Source organism: Salvelinus namaycush, chromosome 4, assembly GCF_016432855.1.
Source record: "Salvelinus namaycush isolate Seneca chromosome 4, SaNama_1.0, whole genome shotgun sequence".
Lineage (NCBI taxonomy): Eukaryota > Metazoa > Chordata > Actinopteri > Salmoniformes > Salmonidae > Salvelinus > Salvelinus namaycush.
Window position 1 is genome coordinate 48,484,074 of NC_052310.1, and position 25,449 is coordinate 48,509,522.

Here is a 25,449-nt window from a genome sequence, read left to right on the forward strand (position 1 = left end):
ATTATATCCGTCTCTCACCGGGGATTTTTGGCCGCGCATAATTATTTTGATATTTTTTTGTAATTCCACATTTTATGTACATTTTACAAATGTTCTATTGATTCATTATACGTTTGGTCAATATTTAAACGTTTAAAGCACATTTTCATTGCAGTAAATAAATATTTCTGAGATAAATCCGTTTCATATAGGAACCATAGTAAAACTAGTTTTATAGCCGAGATGTATTAATGGTAGGACAAAAACGGTCTTAAAAACAGCATGAGAACGACAGAACTTCACGACTAATTGTAATTTCATTGGACTCCGTCTAGAAAACCAACGTTACATCAGCTACATAATAAACAAGGCAAGGTAATACCGCTCTCGGAACTGTCACTAACGTGAATTTATCATGGTAAAGACACTGACTAGAATGGTGTCGCGTTAGCTAGCTAGCTAGCAGTCCAGAGAGCTTACTTTTATTGTCATGACTTAATTTGCAAATATCCTGTAATTTTTAGTTTAGGCCTATACATTGAAGACTTCGAGAGATCAAGATGGTATGTGATCAATTGCAGTTACATAAGAAACCAGTTAGCTAGCTAGCTCAATTACATCATACCACGATAGCAAGGTCTCCAGAGGCATGTCCAAACTAGAACCCTAGAGCTTACTTTAACAGTTAGCAAGCGAATCAGTACATTAATCGATATAGGACGAGCTGAATAGTTTATTTTCCTATAATTCAATTAGCTATCATTCAAATGTCATTGTACATACAGTGCACCCAAAGTATTCATACCACTTGACTTTTTCCACATTTTACGTTACAGCTTTATTCTAAAATGGATGAAATAGTTTTTTCTTAATCTACACACTAACCTCAATGAAAAAGCAAAAATAAAAAACTGATCACGTTCACATAATTATTCAGACACTTTACTCAGTACTTTGTTGAAGCACGTTTGGCAGCGATTACAGCCATGAGTCTTCTTGGGAATGACGCTGTAAGCTTGGCACACCTGTATTCGGGGAGTTAATCCCATTCTTCACTGAAGATGCTCTCAGGCTCTGTCAGGTTGGATGGGAAGCTTTGCTGCACAGGGGGTTCAAGTCGGTACCAGAGTGCCAAGTCTAGGATAAAAAGGCTTCTCAACAGTTTTTACCCCCAAGCCATAAGACTCCTGAACAGGTAATCAAATGGCTACCTGGACTATTTGCTTTGTGTGCCCCCACACAACCACTCTTTTAAGCTGCTGCTACTACTCTGTTTATCATATATGCATAGTCACTTTAACTATACATTAATGTACATACTACCTCAATTAGGCTGACCAACCAGTGCTCCCGCACATTGGCTAACCGGGCTATCTGCATTGTCCCACCACCCACCAACTCATATTTTACGCTACTGCTACTCTGTTCATCATATGCATAGTCACTTTAACCATATGTACATACTACCTCAATCAGCCTGACTAACTGGTGTCTGTATGTAGCCTCGTTGTTATTTTTCACTGTCTTTTTACTGTTGTATTATTTCTTTACTTCCCTATTGTTCACCTAATAGCTTTTTTGCACTATTAGTTAGAGCCTGTAAGTAAGCATTTCACTGTAAGGTCTACACCTGTTGTATTCGGTGCACGTGACAAACTTTGATTTGATTTGTGCTCTTGCTGGGCCAGGTCTTGAGTGCACTTTTCATCAAGGATCTTTCTTTACTTTGCATACCCACAGCATGAGGCTGCCACAACCATGCTTCACCATAGGGATGGTGTCAGGTCTCCTCCAGACGTGATGATGGCATTCAGGCTAGAGGTCGAACGATTTATGATTTTTCAATACCGATACCGATTATTGGAGGACCAAAAAAAGCAGATACCGATTAATCGGCCGTTTTTTATTATTATTATTATTTTTTTTTTGTAATAATGACAATTACAACAATACTGAATGAGCACTTTAACTTAATATTATACATCAATAAAATCAATTTAGCCTCAAATAAATAATGAAACATGTTCAATTTGGTTTAAATAATGCAAAAACAAAGTGTTGGAGGAGAAGGTAAAAGTGCAATATGTGCCATGTAAGAAAGCTAACGTTTAAGTTCCTTGCTCAGAACATGAGAACATATGAAAGCTGGTGGTTCCTTTTTAACATGAGTCTTCAATATTCCCAGGTAAGAAGTTTTAGGTTGTAGTTATTATAGGACTTTCTCTCTATATGATTTGTATTTCATATACCTTTGACTATTGGATGTTCTTATAGGCCCTATAGTATTGCCAGTGTAACAGTATAGCTTCCATCCCTCTCCTCGCCGCTACCTTGGCTCGAACCAGGAACACATCGACAGCCACCCTCGAAGCAGCGTTACCCATGCAGATTAAGGGGAACAACTACTCCAAGTCTCAGAGCGAGTGACGTTTGAAACGCTATTAGCGTGTACCCCGCTACCTAGCTAGCCATTTCACATCGGCTACACCAGCCTAATCTCGGGAGTTGATAGGCTTGAAGTCATAAACAGCGCAATGCTTGAAGCATTGCAAAGAGCTGCTGGCAAAACGCACGAAAGTGCTGTTTGAATGAATGCTTACGAGCCTGCTGTTGCCTACCATCGCTCAGTCAGACTGCTCTATCAATCATAGACTTAATTGTAACACAGAAATACGAGCCTTGGGTCATTAATATGGTCGAATCCGGAAACTATCATCTCAAAAACAAAACATTTATTCTTTCAGTGAAATACGGAACAGTTACGTATTTTATCTATCGGGTGGCATCCATAAGTCTAAATATTCCTGTTACATTGCACAACCTTCAATGTTATGTCATAATTACGTAATATTCTGGCAAATTAGTTCGCAATGAGCCAGGCGGCCCAAACGCAAGAGTGATTATTTTATGGTTTGAGAGTCTTTTAGGTTCCTTTTTGCAAACTCCAAACGGGCTGTCATGTGCCTTTTCCTGATGAGTGGCTTCTGTCTGGCCACTCTACCATCAGGCCTGATTGATGGAGTGCTGTAGAGATGGGAGAACCTTCCAGAAGGACAAGTACTTCCACAGAGGAGCTCTGTCAGGTTCTTGGTCACCTCCCTGACCAAGATCCTTTTCCCCCGATTGCTCCGTTTGGCCTGGCGGCCAGAAGGGTCTTGGTGGTTGCAAACAACTTCCATTTAAGAATGGATGCCACTATGTTCTTGGTGAACTTAAATGCTGTAGATATTTTTTGGAACCCTTCCCTAGATCGGTGCCTCGACACAATCCTATCTCGGAGCTCTACGGACAATTCCTTCGACCTCATGGCTTGGTTTTTGCTCTGACATGCAGTGTCAACTGTGGGACCTTATATACAGGTGTGTTTGTGCCTTTGCAAATCATGTCCAATCAACTAAATTTAACACAGGTGGTCTCCCAAGTGACGCAGTGGTCTAAGGCACTGCGTCTCAGTGTGTCCCTACAGTCCCTAGTTCGAATCCAGGCTGTATCTCATCCGGCTGTGATTGGGAGTCCCATAGGGCGGTGCGCAATTTACCCAGCGTCGTCCGGGTTTGGCCGGGGTAGGTCGTCGTTGTAAGTAAGAATTTTTTCTTAACTGACTTGCCTACTTAAATAAAGGTTAATTATTATGAAGTTGTATAAAACATCTCAAGGATGGTCATTGGAAAAAGGATCCATCTAAAGCTCAATTTCGAGTCTCATAGCAAAGGGTCTGAATACTTATGTAAATAAGGTATTTCAGTTTTATTTTTTATTCATTTGCAAAAATTCTAAACCTGTTTACACTGTCATTATGGGATATTGTGTGTAGATTGAGGGGGGAAATGTATTTAATACATTTTAGAATAAGGCTAATGTAACAAAATGTGGAGAAAGTCAAGGGGTCTGATTTACTTTCTGAATGCACTGTATGTCACAATGTCCTGACCTACAACAGTCTCTGCTGATATAAAACTCAAGAAACATCACTTCTCTTGTTATTGCTCATATCATAGGTTCATCAAGCCATCCCCACAATGGACCTACTTAGTAGAACAGCCATGCAAGAGGACATGGTCCAGTACAATCTCTTCTTGGTTCAGCCAAACGTCTCAGACACACAGGCTGACGAACTATGTCTGCAACACCTAGTGGAGGAGATTTTGGCCAAGGTTGCACCTCTCGTTATGCGGTATATCTGGCAACAGCAACCATTCAACCTCAAGTACCACACTGAGAAAGGTACAGTACTTGTCCTGATCTGGATACAAATGCTCTTCAAGGTTTTAAGTATTTGTTATATAAATTAATTTCAAGCTTTGACTGATTGAATGGTGATGTCTTGATTGTACCTGCAGGGGGAGTTCCTGCACACATTGGAGGTAGCACTGTGTTTGGGGACAGTGTGGAGGATGAGTGGTTCATTGTATACCTCCTCCTACAAATCACGCAAGCCTTCCCTGAACTTGCTGCCAGGTAGAGTGGAACCCAGTCTGCAAAGCCCTGTAATACATCCAGTTGATTTCAATTCTTCTTTTGTGTTTTCTTTCCTACTGATATTTACTTTAACTTGATACAGGTTAGAGGACAATGATGGGGAGTTCCTTCTGATTGAAGCAGCAGACTATCTTCCAAAGTGGTTGAATCCAGAGAGTAGTGAGAACAGAGTAAGATGTCTACGTGTGATGACTACAATCTGTGTATCGCTCTCTGTACATCGCTTCACATACCTTACTATCCCTTTGTTTGTTGTCTCTGTAGGTGCATATCAGGTCTCGCTCACTCTGGTCTCTCTGTAGGTCTCTCTCAATCTGTGTATTTCTCTGGTTCTGGTCGGCTAGGTGTTCCTCCACAGAGGTGAGCTGTACATCCTGCCTTGTCCCTCCAGCTCTGGTGATGTTGGCCTGCCCAGGGATGCGGTGCCCAGTGTGACCCAGGCTCTGGCACTGCTGTCATCTCACACACAGGCCTGTCTCGCAAGCCCCAAAATCCGCACTGCCCTGGGAAAAAGACTGGAGGGGTGAGTGAAGCAGCAGAAACAACGCTATGACTTGAAGTGATTGTAGGGTATCTGTTTGAGGGTAGATTTGGGCCTTATGATTGCTCAGAAATACATATTTAAAGGTATATAGATTTGTGTAGGTCTAGCCACACATTCAATCCTACTGTCATAATGACCGCAAGTGGGTGTATCTGGCTTCACAGATATCCAGAGAAGATCCAGGCAAACCTTCACCATGCTCACTGCTTCCTGCCTGCGGGCATCGCTACAGTGTTGGCAAAGCGACCAGAACTGGTTGCCCCGGCAGTGTCAGCTTTCTACCTGAGAGATCCAGTGGATCTACAGGCCTGTCGGACGTTCCGGACCTTTCCCGCTGACACACGAGTCCTAACCTCAGTACACATAAGTTGCCTTTGACTGGTTGACGGGTGTATGCATTTTAGTGTTGTCATGATACCAATATTGAGATACCAGATTTTCCTTGGCAAAAAAAGAATACTACACAGCCTAAACTCTATTGTCCTTTAAAACCTGCTTTTGTAAAATATGTGCTATAACTTGTGAAATATACAAATGTGACTCTGGTTGGAAACATAAGGCTGTTTTTGTGTCCTTTACTTCCTAGTATCTGGTATCATTACAACATGACTGCATTGTGTGTTATGCTGTGTAGTTTTGGTATATTAGTGCTGTATTTAGATGTTGTCTATTTGTATTTCCAGGTGACGTTCACCCGTTGCCTGTACGCCCAAATGCAGCAGCAGCATTTCACCCCCGACCGGAGGAGTGGGTTCACCCTGCCTGCCCGGTCCCACCCCCAGTACCGTGCCCACGAGCTGGGCATGAAACTGGTGAGTTCACCCCCACCCACTAGCAATATTGATATTTCTTAGACTACTTGGGATAATTATTTATTGTGTAGATCTTAGTCATTCTTGTCTCTGACCTTCCCAGGCCCATGGCTTTGAAATCCTGTGCTCCAAATGCAGACAGCCATCATCGGTACCTGATGCTCCCATCAGTTGTAACCCCTTGTGGAAAGGATTTCTGAACAGTCTGAAGAAGAATGGTTATTTCAGAGTGAGTCATTACTCTGCCTCTGACAGAAAGGGTGATTGGCTCAAGGCTTGCATATATTTGGTTGATGTGTGTGTGTGTATATATCACGTGTCACATTTTTATGTAATATTTATTTTATATGATATAACATTTAGCAGACACTAGCTCATCGGTTTTGTACCAATGAACTTGAGTTATTAAACCGCTGTAATCTTGACAGCATGTACAATTGCTTCAACTGATCGTTAACCCAGTGAACTGATTACACATGTTCAAGAGTATCGATTTTTCTATTGGTTAGCAACAGACAAAAAAAAACATTAGCAATCTTGCAAACAAAAGTAAATAATTATTTCATAATTGTTGTTGGTGGGGGGGGGGGGAATAAACTCTTGAACAGACTCCTAGATTACTCATAACAACCCTCTATTTCGTGTTTCAGTGAGGATAGCAGTGTTGTGCTGTTAGCATTGCAATTGTCAGTGTTTCATAGTGTTATACCTTTTGGTGACATATTATTGTGTTGTCTGGCAGGGGGAGCTGGAGGGCTCTGCACATTACAGAAAACTGATGACCTCAGCAGAGAACTTCTTTAAGCAGTCAATCACCCCAACACACAGGTGAGTGCTTTCCGCTTATGTTTGTGTGTAGGTACACGTGTGGTATTTTCAATGCCGTGGTCTTAGCCGCAGAGACAAATTTACCTGTTTTAAAGCTAATTTCCTGCAATTTTCCCATGGGGCAGAGCGAGAGTGCAGTTTCAAACAAATTCTTGCAATTCTACACATTTTGTCAACAGGGCTGAGAATTTTCAGTTGTAAAGCAAATTTCCTAACAATTATGCGCATTTTGACATGGCATAAGCCATCTGAGTGACTCAAACATGACAAAATCAATGTGGACTTCATGACATTTTGGGAATTTCAGATTCTCCCTGACTGTCTAGTTTTGGTGGTTGTTAGTTCTTAAAGAGGATCTTATTGAAAAATATATTGCTCCATTAGCTTTTCTACGTACTTTCTATCTGGTTTTAGTCGTTTAAGTTTACTGAAAATGCTTTAGCAGTGCACCACTGCTAAATGCATATAGGGGAAACACTGTGAATACACTATCATGTGTGTGTTTGTAGCTCAGGTGGCAGGGCCCCAGCTGAGGAGGTCCTTCAGCTATTACAGAGCTGTGCTCCCTACAACTTGGATGAGCTGAGTAAACGGGAGGCCCATCTACCCCCAGAGGATAGTGAGTACATCACCTCACTTTACTATAGTACAACAGTCAGTCTTGTACCAGCTCAGGTGCATTGAGTGAAGTTCCGTTTATTTGATCTCACTCACTGAACTGATATGTTCACAATAACGTAGCATGCTGGCTTTCATGTTAGATAAACCACAGTCATAAGGACTGCTGATTAGGGGAAGGGATCAGCCTGTAGTGAACATACCCATGTAGTAAACAGAACAAAGAAGCGGTTTCCTTAAAGATAAGCTAGAATGAGCTCAAAGTTGATGACAACACTTTTTTATTTTTTTATTATCCCCCATGTCCAGGTGAAAGTTGGCTGGATATTTCAGCCCAGGAGTTGGAGCATCTGTTGGAGGAAAGAGAGGGGAGTGGAGTGGGGTTGGGTGGCTCAAAGCCCAGCCTGACCAAACATACGCAGGGGGGAAGGAGTGAGAAAGGGGAGGAGGAGGGCAGCTACAGCCTAGTGGCTGTGACCCAGGGCATGAAGAACTTCATCAACGCCATGTCTTCACACGAGGGGGCCGAACTACCCTGGTTAGACTGACTGAGTGGCTGATTCACTGTCTGTCCACACTGTTCTACTTAGCAGTTAGCTTCCCACGTAAAGGGCTATGCAATAATACTGTATAGAACGTTAATGTACGCTAGCTGACAGCAACGGGTATTCAGGAATATGTAATATATATGTAATTTGCCTTTGTTTGTTATAGGTCCCATTCAAATGAGCCGTTCAGGTTTGATCCAGAATCCATGGCTGGTGCACTGGACAGACTACTGGGTATGTAGTTGAATAAGGGCTACTGTTTTATGAAATCCATATGTCACAGTAGAACTAGCTTGAAGTGGTGGTCTGCGTTAGAGCCCTGCACAGGTATGAATTTAAAGCCAGAGCGCTCCCATGCCTGCGACATTCATGCCCTACCCAGGACAGATTTATTCTGCCAAATTTAAGGCCCGGCCCGAAATCTGAAATAACTTATTCTGTTTGTAAATCCATTAGCTGCTCCTCGCTGTCTCACTCGCTCCCTGCGCGCAGCCCTTTCTGCTCATGACGCTCTTGAGTCTGAGTATCCATAGCAATGGATCAACTTGGGCTGCTCTGCTCAATGAAGAGACATGAGCGAGCAGTTGTGTAATTTTCATCACTCTGAACTTGAGGAACATTATTTTCTGTGAAATAATCTCTCCTATTTTATATTGGACGAGGTTGAAGCACTTCTGAAATTATATTATGGTCTTAGTCAGATGGCACATAGATGGTTTTAAGTATCCCTATATTTCTGTTATTACGGGGCTATCACTCAGTCAAGAGTGCGCATGCGCAGGAAGTCTAATCGTTGATGGACCTAGCCTTGAGTGTAATGGCTACCTTTGAGTGTTCATACGGTATAGTAAACTTTGTTAAACTGGAACCTTGTCTTTGTGTCATTTCGAGTTAACAGATGGCACCGACAGACATGGAAGCTCTGCTTATATCTCCTAAGAAACTTTGTAGTATTGTTGTTTTTGTGTTAATTCTTACATTATTAGCCCGGAACGTTTTTTGTGTTATTACATACAGCCGGTAATAACTTTAGGATATCAGAGCGGCGGTAACTTACCAGGAATATGACTTTCCCGAATTGGAGCCTTTTCGTACCCCCAGGGCAATTGAACTTATTCCAGAGGCTACTCTGAGACGCCACCGGCGGAGAAAGAGGTATTCGGAGTGGACTTCTAGTCCGACTCTGGAGGTGAGCACACATCCACCACTTCCGTGTATATTACTCGCTAATGTTCAGTCTCTGGACAATAAAGTAGACGAGCTCAGTGCGAGGATCTCCTTCCAGAGAGACATCAGGGACTGTAACGTACTCTGTTTCACGGAATCATGACTCTCTCGGGACTTACTGTCCCCGTCCATACAGCCAGCTGGGTTCTCGGTACATCGTGCAGACAGGCATAAAGAACTCTCCGGGAAGAAAGGCGGTGGTGTATGTTTCATGATTAATTACTCATGGTGTGATTGTGATAACATACAGAAACTCAAGTCTTTTTGTTCACCTGACCTAGAATACCTCCCAATCAAGTGCCGATCGTATTACCTCCCAAGAGAATTCTCTTCTGTTATAGTCACAGCCGAGTATATATATTCCCCTTCAAGGAACTACAATGGACTTTATGCACACTGGACACCACAAATCCTGAGGCCGCATTTATTGTAGCTGGGGATTTTTAACAAAGCGAATGTGTGGAGAACACTACCGAAGTTCTATCAACACATTGACTGTAGTACTCGTTCTGGAAAAACACAGGACCACTGCTACTCCCCCTTTCGAAATGCCTACAAGACCCTCTGCTGCACTCCCTTCGGCAAATCCTATCACGACTCCATTTTGCTCCTCCCTTCCTATGGGTAGAAACTCCAACAGGAAGTACCTGTGCTAAGGTCTATTCAACGCTGGCCTGACCAATCGGAATCCATGCTTCAAGATTGTTTTGATCACATGTACTGAGATATGTTCCAGGTAGCCTGTGAGAATAACATTGACTTAATACGTGGACACCGTGACTGAGTTCATCAGGAAGTGTACAGGGGATGTTGTTACCACTGACTATTAAAACCTACCCAAACTGGATAGATGGCAGCATTCGCACAACTGAAAGCTCGAACTACCGCATTTAACCATGGCACGAGGAAAGGGAATATGGTCGAATACAAAAGTGTAGTTATTCCCTCCATAAGGCAATCAAACAGGCAAAACGTCAGTACAGAGACAAAGTGGAGTCGCAATTCAATGACTGACACGTATGTGGCAGGGTCTACAGACAATCACTGATTACAAAGAGAAAATGAGCCACGTTGCGGACACCGACGTCTTGCTGCCGGACAAGCTAAACCCCTTCACCCGCTTTGAGGAGAACACAGTGCCACCAACGCGGCTAGCTCCCAAGGACTGTGGGCTCTCGTTCTCCGTGGCCGACGTGAGTAAGACATTTAAGCGTGTTAACCCCCGCAAGGCTGCCGGCCCAGACTGCATCCCTAGCTGCGTTCTCGGCGCATGCGCAGACCAGCTGGCTGGAGTGTTTACGGACATAATCAATCTCTCCCTATCCCAGTCTGCTGTCCCCACTTGCTTCAAGCTGTCCAGCATTGTTCCTTTACACAAGAAAGCAAAGGCAACTGAACTAAATTACTATCACCCTGTAGCACTCACACTCACTCACATCATGAAGTGCTTTTGAGAGGCTAGTTAAGAATCATATCCCTTCTACCTTACCTTACCTGACACCTTAAACCCACTTCAATTTGCTTACTGCCCCAATAGATCCACAGACGATGCAATCACAATCACATTGACCTATCCCATCTGGACAAGAGGAATACCTATGTAAGAATGCTGTTCATTGACTACAGCTCAGCCTTCAACACCATAGTACCCTCCAAGCTCATTATTAAGCTCGGGGCCCTGGGTCTGAACCCCGCACTGTGCAACTAGGTCATGGACTTCCTGACGGGCCGCCCCCAGGTGGTGAAGGTAGGAAACAACACCTCCACTTCGCTGATCCTCAACACACGGGCCCCACAAGGGTGTGTGCTCAGCCCCCTTCTGTACTCATTGTTCACCCATTAACTGCATGGCCATGCACGCCTCCAACTCAATCATGTTTTTGACGACACAACAGTAGTAGGCCTGATTACCAGCAATGACGAGGCCGCCTCAAACAAAGGAGCTGATCGTGGATTTCAGGAAACAGCAGAGGGAGCAAGCCGCTATCCACATCGTCAGGACTGTAGTGAAGGTGGAAAGTTTTAAGTTCCTCTGTGTACACATCACTGACAATCTGAAATTGTCCACCCACACAGTGTGGTGAAGACGCAGCAGCGCTTCTTCAACCTCGGGCCAAACCAAATTTCTATAGCCTCCTAAGACCCTCAACTTTTACAGATGCACAGTTGAGTGACTCAGCGGTCTAAGGCACTGCATCATAGTGCTTGAGGCGTCACTACAGATCCGTGTTCGATCCCGGGCTTTGTTGCAGCCGGCCGTGACCAGGAGACCCATGAGGCGGTGCACAATTGGCCCAACATCATCCGGGTTAGGGAAGGGTTTGTCCTTTTCCCATCGCGCTCGATTCTGGGCTGTATCACCGCTGGTATGGCAACTGCACTTCCCGCAATCGTGTTGTCTACCAAATGCATCACCGGGGGCACACTTCCTGCCCTCCAGGCCACGTACAGCACCCGATGTCACAGGAAGGCCAAAAAGATCATCAAGTACATCGACCATCCGAGCCATGGCCTGTTCACCTCGCTATCATTCAGAAGGCGATGTCAGTACAGTTTAAGATAAAGTTAAAAATATATTTTTAACTTTAACTAGGTAAGTCAGTTAAGAACAAATTCTTATTTACAATGACGGCCTAGGAACTGTGGGTTAACTGCCTTGTTCAGGGGCAGAACGACAGATTTTTACCTTGTCAGCTCGGTGATTCGATCCAGCAACCTTTCGGTTACTGGCTCTAACCACTAGGCTACCTGCCGCCCCAGGTGCATCAAGCTGGGACCGAGAGACTGAAAAACAGCTTCTATCTCAAGGCCTTCAAACTGTTAAATTGCTGTCACAAGCTGCTACTCAACCCTGCACTTTAGAGGCTGCTGCCCTTCATACAAAGACATGGAATCACTGTCCACTTTAATAATGTTTATATACTGCTTTACTCAACTCATGTGTATGTACTATATTTTAGTCAAAGCCACTCCGATATTGCTCGTCCTAATATTTATGTTTCTTAATTCCATTATTTTATATTTGTGTGAATTGTTAGATACTACTGCACTGTTGGAGCTAGGAACAGAAGCATTTCGCTACATCCGCAATAACGGCTAAATATGTGGTGACCAATAACATTTTATTTGATATGCTTGTACTGCACAGCAGAGTATATGCGCAAATGGTTCAGCTTCAAAATGTTAGTGATAACCGAGCCCTGCCCTTACCCTAGTTATTGATTAAATCAAGTTTATTTTTATATAGCCCTTCGTACATCAGCTAATATCTCGAAGTGCTGTACAGAAGACAGGCCCGGCCCTAACCTGCTGTATAATGTCGGGGCCTGTCTAGTCTGTACTTTTCAGCTATGTAAATATTTCAGGGGCTAAGGACGAGGATTTGGACTCAGATGACCTAGATGACGATGACGACGACGATGATGATGATAGCGTGAAGGGTCCTACTGGACCGCTAGGAGTAGGGCCAGAAGCTTTGGAAGGTCTTAGGGAGTACATGGATGAGATGGACCATGAGCTAATGGGCACAAACATTGGACAGAGCTTCAACCAGCAGGCAAGTCCAAGTTGTGGTGGATATTTATTACTTCTTGTTGCAGTGTGGAAATTCTGTAAAGAGTTATTTGGAGAGAGGCTGCATAAGTTGAATTAGTTGCATAGAAATATGTTAAATAACGATTTTATTCTATGGTTCAAGCAGGACACCAGTAAAGCAGGCCCCAGCCAGGAGGATCTGCTGGGTGAGGATGAAGAGGAGATCCAGCCCCTGAACATAGACCTTAACCTGGTCACTAACCTCCTGGAGTCTCTGAGCTCCCAGGCTGGGCTGGCCGGGCCTGCCTCTAACCTGCTGCACAGTCTTGGCATCCACCTGCCCCCCAATACTGACCGTTCATGAACATCTGCCCCCAACACTGACCTTTCATTATGACCTAGCGTCCATATCTTACTGTCTGCACAGCCAGGATGCACAGGACTTTAAACTCTTGGCTCAGAGTACACTGGGCCAGAATCAATATTGATCATCAGGATAGGGGTTTGACAACTGGATCATGTTTGCATTCAGAATGGCAGGATCTAAAAGTTAACTGTAACCCTAAAATGTGTGATTCTAACATAGAGACACTTGTATCCCTGTTGGAATTATTAATCTGGTTCTGACTGTCTGAAATATGTTTTCTTTTTTACAGCACTTAGAATACATGAAATAGTCAAATAATAAAGCCATTACTTTTTGGGGACAAAATGTGTAACCATTTTCTAAATTAAATGTGGTTTCAAGGCAGTGAAAATACCTTTCCTCACTTACCCTGTGCCTTTATTGGAATTACATTGTTATTAAATATTAACCAAAGCCCAGCCAATTTCAGTAATACATGTTCAGATAAATGCGTTGACTTGCTCACTGACCAGGTTTCCATCTAACCTTTTCATCTGAGTAAAGTACTGCACATGTCGGATAAAAAATGTCAGGACAGGCCTGATGGAAACAGCAAATTTGTCAGTAAACTTTACAAATGTCCAAAAAATATTCTAGACAATGTGAGATTTGTCAGTAACATTAATTATGTGGAAAATGGTGGTGGAAACACCTTTATGCACAATAATGATTTATTAACGTAAACCTGGAGTCACGCGAAGATATGTTTTGTGGTCATCCCACTAAGACTCAGGGAAAGTTTATTAGGTTACAGGTGAAATATGTTATGAAATTCACAGGGTGTTGAAAGTGCACGGTGATGAGTTTGCTGCGCCTTTCCAATATATATTTTATTTGACAAATAAAAATGATCTCGCTCTTATCCATAATTAACCTACCCCCCCCCCCCCCCCCCACTGTATATGTGAGCTGTTGGCTAGTGTTTTATTATGTAACTATTAATAACTGTTGCTATTTAACGCAACAGTTTTTGTGACAATTGCTAGAGTAGAAAATGAACTGATTTTTATTCGGTAGATTTACATGAACATACAAATGTTCTAAGTCCTATCAACTGATTTCAGCCAGTGTATTGTATGTCTGTGGATTGACTGCGTTGGTTGAATTGAATATTGGCAGTTAGAAAAATGCATGGAATCATTCCTCTAAATTTGGATGGCTAGCTAACAAACATACAGTGCATATAAATTCTTCAAATGCATTATTTTACACTATCTTATAGCACTGGCAAACCATGGTTGACCAACTCCCAGACCAAAATGGCTAACATTTACCTTATAAGGTTCAAGACTATTCTAGTATTGTAATTGGATGGTCATCATGTGCTGCTTTTTATTATTTTTGTCTTTTGTAGCTCAGTTGGTAGTGCATGGTGCTTGTAACGCCAGGGTAGTGGGTTCGATTCCCGCGACCGTCCATATGTAAAACCTATACATGCATGACTAAGTTGCTTCGGATAAAAGCGTCTGCTAAATGGCATATGTTATTATATTATCCCCAACAAGTTGATTCTTTATGCATATTTTTGAATATTCACATGATTGGATGGAAACCTAGTCACTTAACTTTTATTGTTGCATGTGGGGATTTGAAAAACCTTGAGGTAGACAGTGTATCTTTATAGGTTAACACTTGAACTGTATTGCTTATCATTTAGTTTATCAATTACACCACTCTAAAGTAGCAGCCTTATGACATATTCCCAGTCACATTCTGATCATTTCTGTATGGTTGATAATCCAGTGCAAGATTTTATCCAGTCTCCCTACATATTGAGTACCTTTTCAAACCATTTTCTATAGGTTCAGTAGTAAGTATGATATACAGGATAAGAAGGAACACAAGGCGCTGGTAATAAAAGCGCTGCACCTAGGGGTTGAAGACTTTGTACTACAGAGAGTGAATAATACTGCTCTGTAGTACAACTATCCTGCTACTAGTAGAAGTTGACCATATAGACATAGATCTAGGATCAGATTATCCTTGCCAAATCCTCCCTTTAACCATTAACTTTTACAGATCCATAATCGAGAGCATCCTGTCAGGCTGTATCACAGCCTGGTACAGCAACTGCTCCACCGTCAACTGCAAGGCTCTACAGAGGGTGGTGTGGTCTGCACAACGCATCACCGGGGGCAAACTACCTGCCCTCCATGACACCTATAGCACCCGATGTCACAGGAAGGCAAAAAAGATCAAAGACAACAACCACCCGAGCCACTGCCTGTTCACACCACTACCATCCAGAAGGCGAGGTCAGTACAGGTGCATCAAAGCAGGGACCGAGAGACTGAAAAACAGCTTCTATCTCAAGGCTATCAGACTGCTAAACAGCGATTACTAACTCCGAGAGGCTGCTGCCTACATGGAGACCCAATCACTGGCCACTTTTACAAATGGATCACTAGTCACTTTAAACAATGCCACTTTAATAATGTTTATATATAATGTCATATGTATATACTGTATTTTATACCAACTATGCCGCTCGGCCATCGCTCATTCATATATTTATATGTACATATTCTCATTCACCCCTTTTAGATTTGTGTGTATTAAGTAGATGGGGAATTGTTAGATATTACTGCACTGTCGGAACCAGAAGCACAAGCATTTTGCTACACTCGCATTAACATCTGCTAACCATATGTATGTGACAAATGCAATTTGATTTGAGGGAGGCAACTGACTTCTGACTAGTCTCTATAGTCAACTTCATCCTCCTCCATGTTGGATCATCTACAACAGGCTGTACAACGGTCTTGTTAATCCGTGTGCCGTGTGGAGTAGCGCTGCAGCCAGCGGTGAGAAGGTCAGAGCGGCCATGTCCACCAAGAGGTGCTGTAGAGCTCCCAGCAGCAGTATTGCCAGCAGGTAGCCCATGAAGAGCAGGCTGTGCCAGCTACCCTCGCCCAGTGCCCGGGGGCCCTCTGGGTGCAGCAGGCACAGGAAGCCAAGCACCAGGCTCTGGTTCACCATCAGGGTGAAGTACAGGTCAAAAGGCGAGGTGTGGGAGCTGCTGTGGCGCCGGTGCTCGGTCTCAGCCACCTTGGCCAGCCAGGTCAGAGAAAGGCTGTGGAGAAGGAGGGCCAGCGGGGCGTAGAGACACTCCAGAACCTCCACTGACGGGAGACCCTGAGACGCTGCAAGGAGAAGGGGTAAGTTAGTGTACTGACACAACTGATGATTGACACGCCAACACATTCAATTTTATGAGACTATTAAGATTTCCCACATACCTCCCCCACTGACTTTCCCCTCAAGCTAAACACTGTAAATGCATTTACCTGTGATAGTGACGGAGGTGAAAGTGATGACCGTAATAAGGCCTGTTAGGTGGACTGATGGCGGTTCTGCCAGCCGCAGACCGTGACTCCAGCCCACACAGAGCAGGGGCAGCAGGCGCATGGTGAGGGCGTACATGCCAGAGTGGGCACTGGCCTCTGCCCACACACCCAGCACAGCTTGGGCACTGCCACAGATAGAAGGCACCAGCAGGCGCTCTCCCAGAGACAGAGAGTAGGGCTTCAGTGGTGCCAGGCCCATGGCATGGAGGAGCAGCAAGTATAGCAGAGTCACCAGCACCTGGGAAAGACATGCCATAAACACAGGCAAACATTAACCATTTTAAAGAGCAACTGCCCCTAAAAAACAACTTCTCCTTCTGAAAATGGCCTATTTGGCATCGATAAATCAAACATTTATTCTAGTGTCAAAATTGACTACGAATTGTAAATAAGTGGTCATAGTCCATCTCATCCAAAACTGAGATTTGCGAGATGATAGTATGTCACATAATGAGGGTTCCGTAACAGTTTTCCTTGGGTTGGGTTTATTTCAGTAAAGCCCACATGCCCACAGCCGGCAGCACCCAAGCAATCATCAATTGGGAACACAGCTGCATGCGACCAGATTGACAATGGGCAACACAATTTGGTTTGACATTTGATATCCCTATGTGGCTAGTTAGGGACCAACAGTAAATTACACAATGTACATGGAACAATATCTTAAAATGTCAATAGCTCTCAATTTCATATACTTAATCTCAAAACAACTATAGATTGTAGAAATTCCTTTACAAATATTGAAAGCATTTAATGAGACAACTAAAAGGTCTGCAACATGAAAATATTTTCCCATTTACATTGTGTAATTTATTGACGGTCCCTAACTAGCCCCGTAGATAGGCTATCCAAAGTCAAACCAGCTTTCCTACAGTCGCACACCAGTCGGCTGAAGATAATTCTGGTCATTATTATTTCAAAAAGTTACCACTTAGCAAAGGCCTAATGATGATAAGAAACTTTGATGGCTCATGCAAAATCCAAACACCACAACTCAAAACCCGACACAGATTACTTTTATAGTAACCCTGAGCAAATCGTGCCCTACCTGGACAAATGTGATTGGTACAGCAAACGGGTAGTGGTACTGGGGAATGAAGATATCAGCAACAAAGCTGCGGAGCCGATCTGCCAGGGCATACAACACCATGACCAATAGGGTGGCACTAAAGCTGAGTAATGGCACCAGAGGCTTCCATACATCAGGCAAAAACCTCCTCAGTGTACGAGCACTCTTCCATCTCATCCACCAAGGACTGGTCAGGGAACACAATGGTACAGAGAGTAATACAGAAGGAGTGTACTTCAGGAGACTATTGATAGAAACATTTGAACGAATAGGAATACACTGCAATGAACTGCATATATCTCATGTGTCTACAATTAAGTACTATTCAACTATTATCTACTATTATAGAAAACAGGTGAATTACCATTCTGTTAGGAGACAGCCCCTGGTAGTAGGGTAGGTATCACTGGGGTCCATCCTCATATTCCAACTGCCTCTCATCAACCCCTCTACTGCAGCAGGTAATGGAGGTAGAGAGCCATCGTTCCTCCACTCCCTAAAAAATGGGCGCTCACCAATCACTTCCATGGCATAAATCACGTTAACATTATTTCTTTATTAATTTACTTCACCATTATCTTGGGTGTTCTGTCTTTGTATCTGCCAAAACACTATGACAAAACAATACATTCCGAAACGCCATATATACATTTTCTGAAATGTTGGTAAATTAGCTTTAATTGTTTTAAATAAATTATGAAAGAGCTTGGTGTTTTATTTTCACTATCTAATAACATGGGGTTGATATTTTAGAGACAAATTATTTTGCCATATCTGCCTCACTCTCAGATAAATAAGTAGCACTGCTAGGTTTTACACTGTCAAATGTAACATAACTACATTTTTAATAAAGAACTACACAAATGATACATTTGTGACAAATATATAAAACATTATAATTCAATACAGTAATATGAGATCTGTATGTAAAACAATTACCTTGACATTTTAGTAATTTTAAACAGGGTTTCCCAAACTCTTCAAGTGGACTATACCCTATATTTACTCAGACAATACTCCATAAGAAAAATGTATGTTGTTTCCATGACATTTCATATCCACCGTTCTATCTGTGATCTATAATATAGGGTGGAAAGATTGGTTTGTTTTTACAGGAGTGCTCTTAGTAACTATATCGGATTGAAAAACTAACTATGTAAATAAGCCATTTATACTGTACTTATTAAACTGAACTTACTGAATGGACGATGATACTGTACATAGCAAGTCATCATGTAACCACTCACACACAAGAATCATGAACATGCAGATGACATAAGCACCATATAAAACACAAATAGACCAATACCAAGGATAATGTTTTCAAAAGAAACAGAAAATCTAAAATGGTTACACTTAAGAAAATGTACATAGTTTTAACATGTAAAACTGATGGACTTACCACTGAGTTTGAATTGTTCCATTATGGTGTTTTTACATTAGGTGTTTATTTAATATTCCACAATCTCCTCCACTGTCCCTCGTCTCCTTCTCCTCTCCAACCAATATCCACAGATGCATGTTCCTTATCAAACAGGTTTAAAATAGTTCCCTTTCTTTGTTCTCTGTATGGCGTGTCTGATGGCCAATGACCTGAGCGGAATGCATTTTCCATGAGAACTCTAAGCACACAGAACTTCACGAACTCTAAGTACACAGTAATTGACATCTAGATGGACTTTAACCTCACCTGTTAGATTATAAACTCAGCAAAAAAAAGAAATGTCCTCTCACTGTCAACTGTGTTGATTTTCAGCAAACTTAACATGTGTAAATATTTGTATGACCACAAGATTCAACAACTGAGACAGAAACTGAACAAGTTCCACAGACATGTGACTAACCAAAATGGAATAATGTGTCCCTGAACAAAGGGGAGGTTCAAATCAAAAGTAACAGTCAGTATGTAGTGTGGCCACCAGCTGCATTAAGTTCTGCAGTGCATCTCCTCCTCATGGACTGCACCAGATTTGCCAGTTCTTGCTTTGAGATGTTAACCCACTCTTCCACCAAGGCACCTACAAGTTCCCGGACATTTCTGGGGGGAATGGCCCTATCAATCAATCAATCAAGTTTATTTTATATAGCCCTTCGTACATCAGCTAATATCTCGAAGTGCTGTACAGAGACCCAGCCTAAAACCCCAAACAGCTAGAATGCAGGTGTAGAAGCACGGTGGCTAGGAAAAACTCCCTAGAAAGGCCAAAACCTAGGAAGAAACCTAGAGAGGAACCAGGCTATGAGGGGTGGCCAGTCCTCTTCTGGCTGTGCCGGGTGGAGATTATAACAGAACTATGCCAAGATGTTCAAAAATGTTCATAAGTGACAAGCATGGTCAAATAATAATCATGGATAATTTTCAGTTGGCTTTTCATAGCCGATCATTAAGAGTTGAAAAACAACAGGTCTGGGACAGGTGGCGGTTCCATAACCGCAGGCAGAACAGCTGAAACCGGAACAGCAGCAAGGCCAGGCGGACTGGGGACAGCAAGGAGCCACCACGCCCGGCAGTCCCGACGTATGGTCCCAGGGCTCAGGTCCTCCGAGAGAAAGAAAGAGAGAAGGAGAAAATTAGAGAGAGCCAAGATTTTCAAAATGTTCATAAATGACAAGCATGGTCAAATAATAATCAGGAATAAATCTGTTGGCTTTTCATAGCCGATCATTAAGAGTTGAAAACAGCAGGTCTGGGACAGGTAGGGGTTCCGTAACCGCAGGCAGAACAGTTGAAACTGGAATAGCAGCAAGGCCAGGCGGACTGGGGACAGCAGGGAGTCGTCATGCCCGGTAGTCCTGACGTATGGTCCTAGGGCTCAGGTTCTCAGAGAGAGAGAAAGAAAGAGAGAACGAGAGAATTAGAGAAAGCATACTTAAATTCACACAGGACACTGGATAAGACAGGAGAAGTACTCCAGGTATAACCAACTGACCCTAGCCCCCCGACACAAACTACTGCAGCATAAATACTGGAGGCTGAGACAGGAGCGGTCAGGAGACACTGTGGCCCCATCCGAAGATACCCCCGGACAGGGCCAAATAGGAAGGATATAACCCCACCCACTTTGCCAAAGCACAGCCCCCGCACCACTGGAGGGATATCTTCAACCACCAACTTATAATCCTGAGACAAGGCCGAGTATAGCCAACAAAGATCTCCACCACAGCACAAACCAAGGGGGGGCGCCAACCCAGACAGGAAGATCACGTCAGTAACTCAACCCACTCAAGTGACGCACCCCTCCCAGGGACGGCATGAAAGAGCACCAGTAAGCCAGTGACTCAGCCCCTGTAATAGGGTTAGAGGCAGAGAATCCCAGTGGAGAGAGGGGAACCGGCCAGACAGAGACAGCAAGGGCGGTTCGTTGCTCCAGAGCCTTTCCGTTCACCTTCACACTCCTGGGCCAGACTACACTCAATCATATGACCTACTGAAGAGATAAGTCTTCAGTAAAGACTTAAAGGTTGAGACCGAGTCTGCGTCTCTCACATGGGTAGGCAGACTGTTCCATAAAAATGGAGATCTATAGGAGAAAGCCCTGCCTCCCGCTGTTTGCTTAGAAATTCTAGGGACAATTAGGAGGCCTGCGTCTTGTGACCGTAGCGTACGTATTGGTATGTACGGCAGGACCAACTCGGAAAGATAGGTAGGAGCAAGCCCATGTAACGCTTTATAGGTTAACAATAAAACCTTGAAATCAGCCCTTGCCTTAACAGGAAGCCAGTGTAGGGAAGCTAGCACTGGAGTAATATGATCAAATTTCTTGGTTCTAGTCAGGATTCTAGCAGCCGTATTTAGCACTAACTGAAGTTTATTTAGTGCTTTATCCGGGTAGCCGGAAAGTAGAGCATTGCAGTAGTCTAACCTAGAAGTAACAAATGCATGGATTAATTTTTCTGCATCATTTTTGGACAGAAAATTTCTGATTTTTGCAATGTTACGTAGATGGAAAAAAGCAGTCCTTGAAACAGTCTTGATATGTTCGTCAAAAGAGAGATCAGGGTCAAGAGTAACGCCGAGGTCCTTCACAGTTTTATTTGAGACGACTTTACAACCATCAAGATGAATTGTCAGATTTAACAGAAGATCTCTTTGTTTCTTGGGACCTAGAACAAGCATCTCTGTTTTGTCCGAGTTTAAAAGTAGAAAGTTTTCAGCCATCCACTTCCTTATGTCTGAAACACAGGCTTCTAGCGAGGGCAATTTTGGGGCTTCACCATGTTTCATTGAAATGTACAGCTGTGTGTCATCCGCATAGCAGTGAAAGCCCTCACCCTCCGATCCAACAGGTCCCAGACGTGCTCAATGGGACTGAGATCCGGGCTCTTCGCTGGCCATGGCAGAACACTGACATTCCTGGTGGCATTGTCATGCTGGAGGGTCATGTCAGGATGAGCCTGCAGGAAGGGTACCACATGAGGGAGGAGGGTGTCTTCCCTGTAACGCACAGCGTTGAGATTGCCTGCAATGACAACAAGCTCAGTCCGATGATGCTGTGACACACCGCCCCAGACCATGACGGACCCTTCACCTCCAAATCGATCCCTCTCCAGAGTACAGGCCTCGGTGTAACGCTCATTTCTTCGACGATAAACGCGAATCCGACCATCACCCCTGGTGAGACAAAACCGCGACTCGTCAGTGAAGAGCACTTTTTGCCAGTCCTGTCTGGTCCAGTGACGGTGGGTTTGTGCCCATAGGCGACATTGTTGCCGGTGATGTCTGGTGAGGTCCTGCCTTACAACAGGCCTACAAGCACTCAGTACTGCCTCTCTCAGCCTATTGCGGACAGTCTGAGCACTGATGGAGGGATTGTGCGTTCCTGGTGTAACTCGGGCAGTTGTTGTTGCCATCCTGTACCTGTCCTGCAGGTGTGATGTTCGGATGTACCAATCTTGTGCAGGTGTTGTTACACGTAGTCTGCCACTGCGAGGATGATCAGCTGTCCGTCTTGTCTCCCTGTAGCGCTGTCTTAGGCGTCTCACAGTACGGACATTGCAATTTATTGACCTGACCACATCTGCAGTCCTCATGCCTCCTTGCAGCATGCCTAAGGCACGTTCACGCAGATGAGCATGGACCCTGGGCATCTTTCTTTTGGTGTTTTTCAGAGTCAGTAGAAAGGCCTCTTTAGTGTCCTAAGTTTTCATTACTGTGACCTTAATTGCCTACTGTCTGTAAGCTGTTAGTGACTTTTTATTTGTTTTTTTATAACATTCCCAAGGTAAACTATTTCTCAGGTCCAGATCGTAGAATATGCATATAATTTACAGATTAGGATAGAAAACACTCCAAAGTTTCCAAAACTGTCAAGATATTGTCTGTGAGTATAACAAAACTGATTCTGCAGGCGAAAACCTGAGAAAATCTAACCCGGAAGTGATTTTTTTTTTATCTGTGTTTCCTGGCCCGTCTTTCTTCCATTTAAAGGGGTATCAACCAGATTCCTTTTCCAATGGCTTCCTCAGGCTGTGACCAGGCTTTAGACATAGTTTCAGGCTTTTATTTTGAAAAATGAGCGAGATTTTTCAAAACTAGTCAGGTGTCCTCTGAATAGTTCCTGCGCGCGAGAGAGGTAGCTCTCCATTTTCTTTTTCTCTCTTATTGAATAGGTTGAAATATTATCGATTATGTTTGTTAAAAACAACCTGAGGATTGATTATAAAAAACATTTGACATGTTTCTACGACCATTACGAATACTTTTTGGAATTTTCGTCGAACGGAACGAGGCTTTGGTTTTCTGAACATAACGCGCAACCCAAATGGCGTTTTTTTGTTATAAAAGTAATATTTATCGAACAAAAAGAACATTTGTTGTGTGTGTAACTGGGAGTCTCGTGAGTGCAAACATCCGAAGATTATCAAAGGTAAGCGATTACTTTTATTGCTTTTCTGACTTTCGTGACCAAGCTAACCAAGATAATATAAGGCTAACTGTTCTAGCATTGATTGATACACTCACAAAAGCTTGGACTTCTTTCGCTGTAAAGCATATTTTCAAAATCTGACACGATAGGTGGATTAACAACAAGCTAAGCTGTGTTTTGGTATATTTCACTTGTGATTGCATGATTATAAATATTTTGGGGAATTTTCTTCTGCCTTTCAGGCCCGGAACGAGGCTGTAGTTTTCTGAACATAATGCGCAACCCAAATGGCGTTTTTATGTTATAAAAGTAATACTTATCGAACAAAAAGAACATTTATTGTGTAACTGGGAGTCTCGTGAGTGCAAACATCCGAAGATTATCAAAGGTAAGCGATTAATTTTATTGCTTTTCTGACTTTCCTGACCATGCTAATTTGGGGCTAGCTGTTCTAGCATTGATTGATACACTCACAAAAGCTTGGATTTCTTTCGCTGTAAAGCATATTTTCAAAATCTGACACAATAGGTGGATTAACAACAAGCTAAACTGTGTTTTGGTATATTTCACTTGTGATTGCATGATTATAAATATTTTTAGTCATATTTTGCGCCCTGCAATTCAGCGGTTGTTTAGGAAAATGATCCCGTAAAAGGGATCCGTAACGCAGAGAAGTTAATAACCATTCCACAGGTGCATGTTCATTAATTGTTTATGCTTCATTGAACAAGCATGGGAAACAGTGTTTAAACCCTTTACAATGAAGATCTGTGAAGTTATTTGGATTTTTACGAATTATCTTTGAAAGACAGGGTCCTAAAAAAGGGACGTTTCTTTTTTTTGCTGAGTTTAGAATCCATAGGGGGACAGTAAAGTGTCTCTGTTGGTGGGCAAATACCACTAACAAAGACACTATGTATCTATATATTCTACAGTAGGGAAATAATGTAAAATTGTCTTTGCATCAAACTCAATCTGTATCTTGTTTAACAGAAAAGGATCAACAAACAGTAGCTCTCTTAAATGAGTGATCCATGTGTAATTACAAACAGGGTGGTTTGAGCGCTGAATTGTGATTGGTTAAAAGCTGTGCTAGATCTGACCGTATACCAGAGGTATGACACCATTTCATTTTACTGCTCTAATTACGTTGGTAACCAGTTTATAATAGCAATAAGGCTCCTTGGGGGTTTGTGATATATGGCCACTTTGCGTCGTGCCTAACAACAGCCCTTAGCCGTGTTATATTGGCCATATACCACACCTCCTCGGGCCTTCTTGCTTAAATAGATCACCCAGAGGTGGTCATAGGAAGGAGTGATTTGATCCCTGAGAGGAGAGGCGGTTGTAGTTTCAGGAATTCAGAGGTTTTAACCCATGCATGTCAGCTGGTTATCTATCCAGGATACAGTTGTATGCCTTGAAGCCATTTGAAAAATACCTGTGGGCCACATTGTAGATAGTTGTAAACATGTTATTGACACGTTATAAACATAGCATGGCTTGGTCATGGTTTTATGCTTATAGAGCTTACAGTATATGTAGCCTAGTGGTAAAAGCACATATAACTTTGTCATGAATGCTTTACATATTGTATGGAAGTACTGTTAGGTCAATCTTTGACTTTCATTTTTAAATAAACAATGCATTTGTCTGCTCCATCCTCTGCATTTGTATCCATCCTCTGCAAATGTGACATACCGTACTGTTTAGTATGACTTCATATGTGCATGGAGGTGTATCTAGTCCTACAGTAACCCTAGTGGGAATCTCATCACTGATCCTTCATGCACAAAAAAATGGTGAGTTAAAAACAACCCAATTTGGGTTATTTGGTAACCCAGGGCTGGGTAAATATTGGACAGAACATATGCTGGGTTATTGTGACCCATGGCTTAAATTTAACCATCAGTTGGCTTTTTTTTTACTCATGCTGTGTTGACCTAGCAGCTGGGTATTTATTTTCTGGAGGCGTGGCCTATTAGGGGCATGACTTTCAGAGAGCTCTTATTGGCCATCCGTGAGAGTAAATGTCGTTCCTGTTCATGTTAAGTTTACATACTAGACATTAAAACATTCCTTGATTTATTTATGTGCCTTTTAAACATTATTCTATAATATTATGATTATTTATTATATATTAAAATAAGGAATAACAGTTTTTTTATCCCAACAATGGTATTTACATAGG

The 25,449-nt window shown here is 42.8% G+C and overlaps 2 protein-coding genes across 4 annotated transcripts; one reads left to right on the forward strand and one right to left on the reverse strand.

The window, feature by feature from the left end:
* Window positions 1-223: 223 nt before the first annotated feature.
* On the forward strand, window positions 224-13,339 carry ecd (ecdysoneless homolog (Drosophila)). 2 transcript variants are annotated; one of them, XM_038991935.1, is made up of 14 exons: window positions 224-354; window positions 3,978-4,203; window positions 4,320-4,437; window positions 4,541-4,628; window positions 4,803-4,981; window positions 5,167-5,359; window positions 5,686-5,814; window positions 5,918-6,043; window positions 6,557-6,642; window positions 7,152-7,261; window positions 7,570-7,798; window positions 7,975-8,042; window positions 12,401-12,591; window positions 12,733-13,339. In XM_038991935.1, the coding sequence occupies exons 2-14, from the start codon at window positions 3,999-4,001 to the stop codon at window positions 12,931-12,933; spliced, it is 1,923 nt and encodes a 640-aa protein (XP_038847863.1). In that variant the 5' UTR covers window positions 224-354; window positions 3,978-3,998; the 3' UTR covers window positions 12,934-13,339. The 2 variants fall into 2 exon arrangements, with proteins under 2 accessions (XP_038847863.1, XP_038847865.1); XM_038991937.1 differs by having other exon boundaries at window positions 12,736-13,339.
* A 2,208-nt stretch (window positions 13,340-15,547) lies between these two features.
* LOC120046580 lies at window positions 15,548-19,014 on the reverse strand. 2 transcript variants are annotated; one of them, XM_038991938.1, is made up of 5 exons: window positions 18,794-19,014; window positions 17,756-17,912; window positions 17,371-17,578; window positions 16,263-16,560; window positions 15,548-16,118 (listed from the first exon to the last, which is right to left on the reverse strand). In XM_038991938.1, the coding sequence occupies exons 1-5, from the start codon at window positions 18,813-18,815 to the stop codon at window positions 15,715-15,717; spliced, it is 1,089 nt and encodes a 362-aa protein (XP_038847866.1). In that variant the 5' UTR covers window positions 18,816-19,014; the 3' UTR covers window positions 15,548-15,714. The 2 variants fall into 2 exon arrangements, with proteins under 2 accessions (XP_038847866.1, XP_038847867.1); XM_038991939.1 differs by having other exon boundaries at window positions 17,756-17,887; window positions 18,794-19,011.
* Between the last annotated feature and the right edge of the window lie 6,435 nt (window positions 19,015-25,449).

What these genes read in the sequence shown, in the direction of transcription:
- ecd (XM_038991935.1), top strand. Translation starts at nt 3,999, where the DNA reads ATGGACCTACTTAGTAGAACAGCCATGCAAGAGGACATGGTCCAGTAC. An exon ending in TTCCCTGAACTTGCTGCCAG is followed by an intron (nt 4,438 to 4,540) that starts GTAGAGTGGAAC and finishes AACTTGATACAG; the next exon opens with GTTAGAGGACAATGATGGGG. An exon ending in ACACACGAGTCCTAACCTCA is followed by an intron (nt 5,360 to 5,685) that starts GTACACATAAGT and finishes TTGTATTTCCAG; the next exon opens with GTGACGTTCACCCGTTGCCT.
- LOC120046580 (XM_038991938.1), bottom strand. Translation starts at nt 18,815, where the DNA reads ATGGAACAATTCAAACTCAGTG. An exon ending in TACCAATCACATTTGTCCAG is followed by an intron (nt 16,561 to 17,370) that starts GTAGGGCACGAT and finishes TGTCTTTCCCAG; the next exon opens with GTGCTGGTGACTCTGCTATA. An exon ending in CACCTCCGTCACTATCACAG is followed by an intron (nt 16,119 to 16,262) that starts GTAAATGCATTT and finishes TTCTCCTTGCAG; the next exon opens with CGTCTCAGGGTCTCCCGTCA.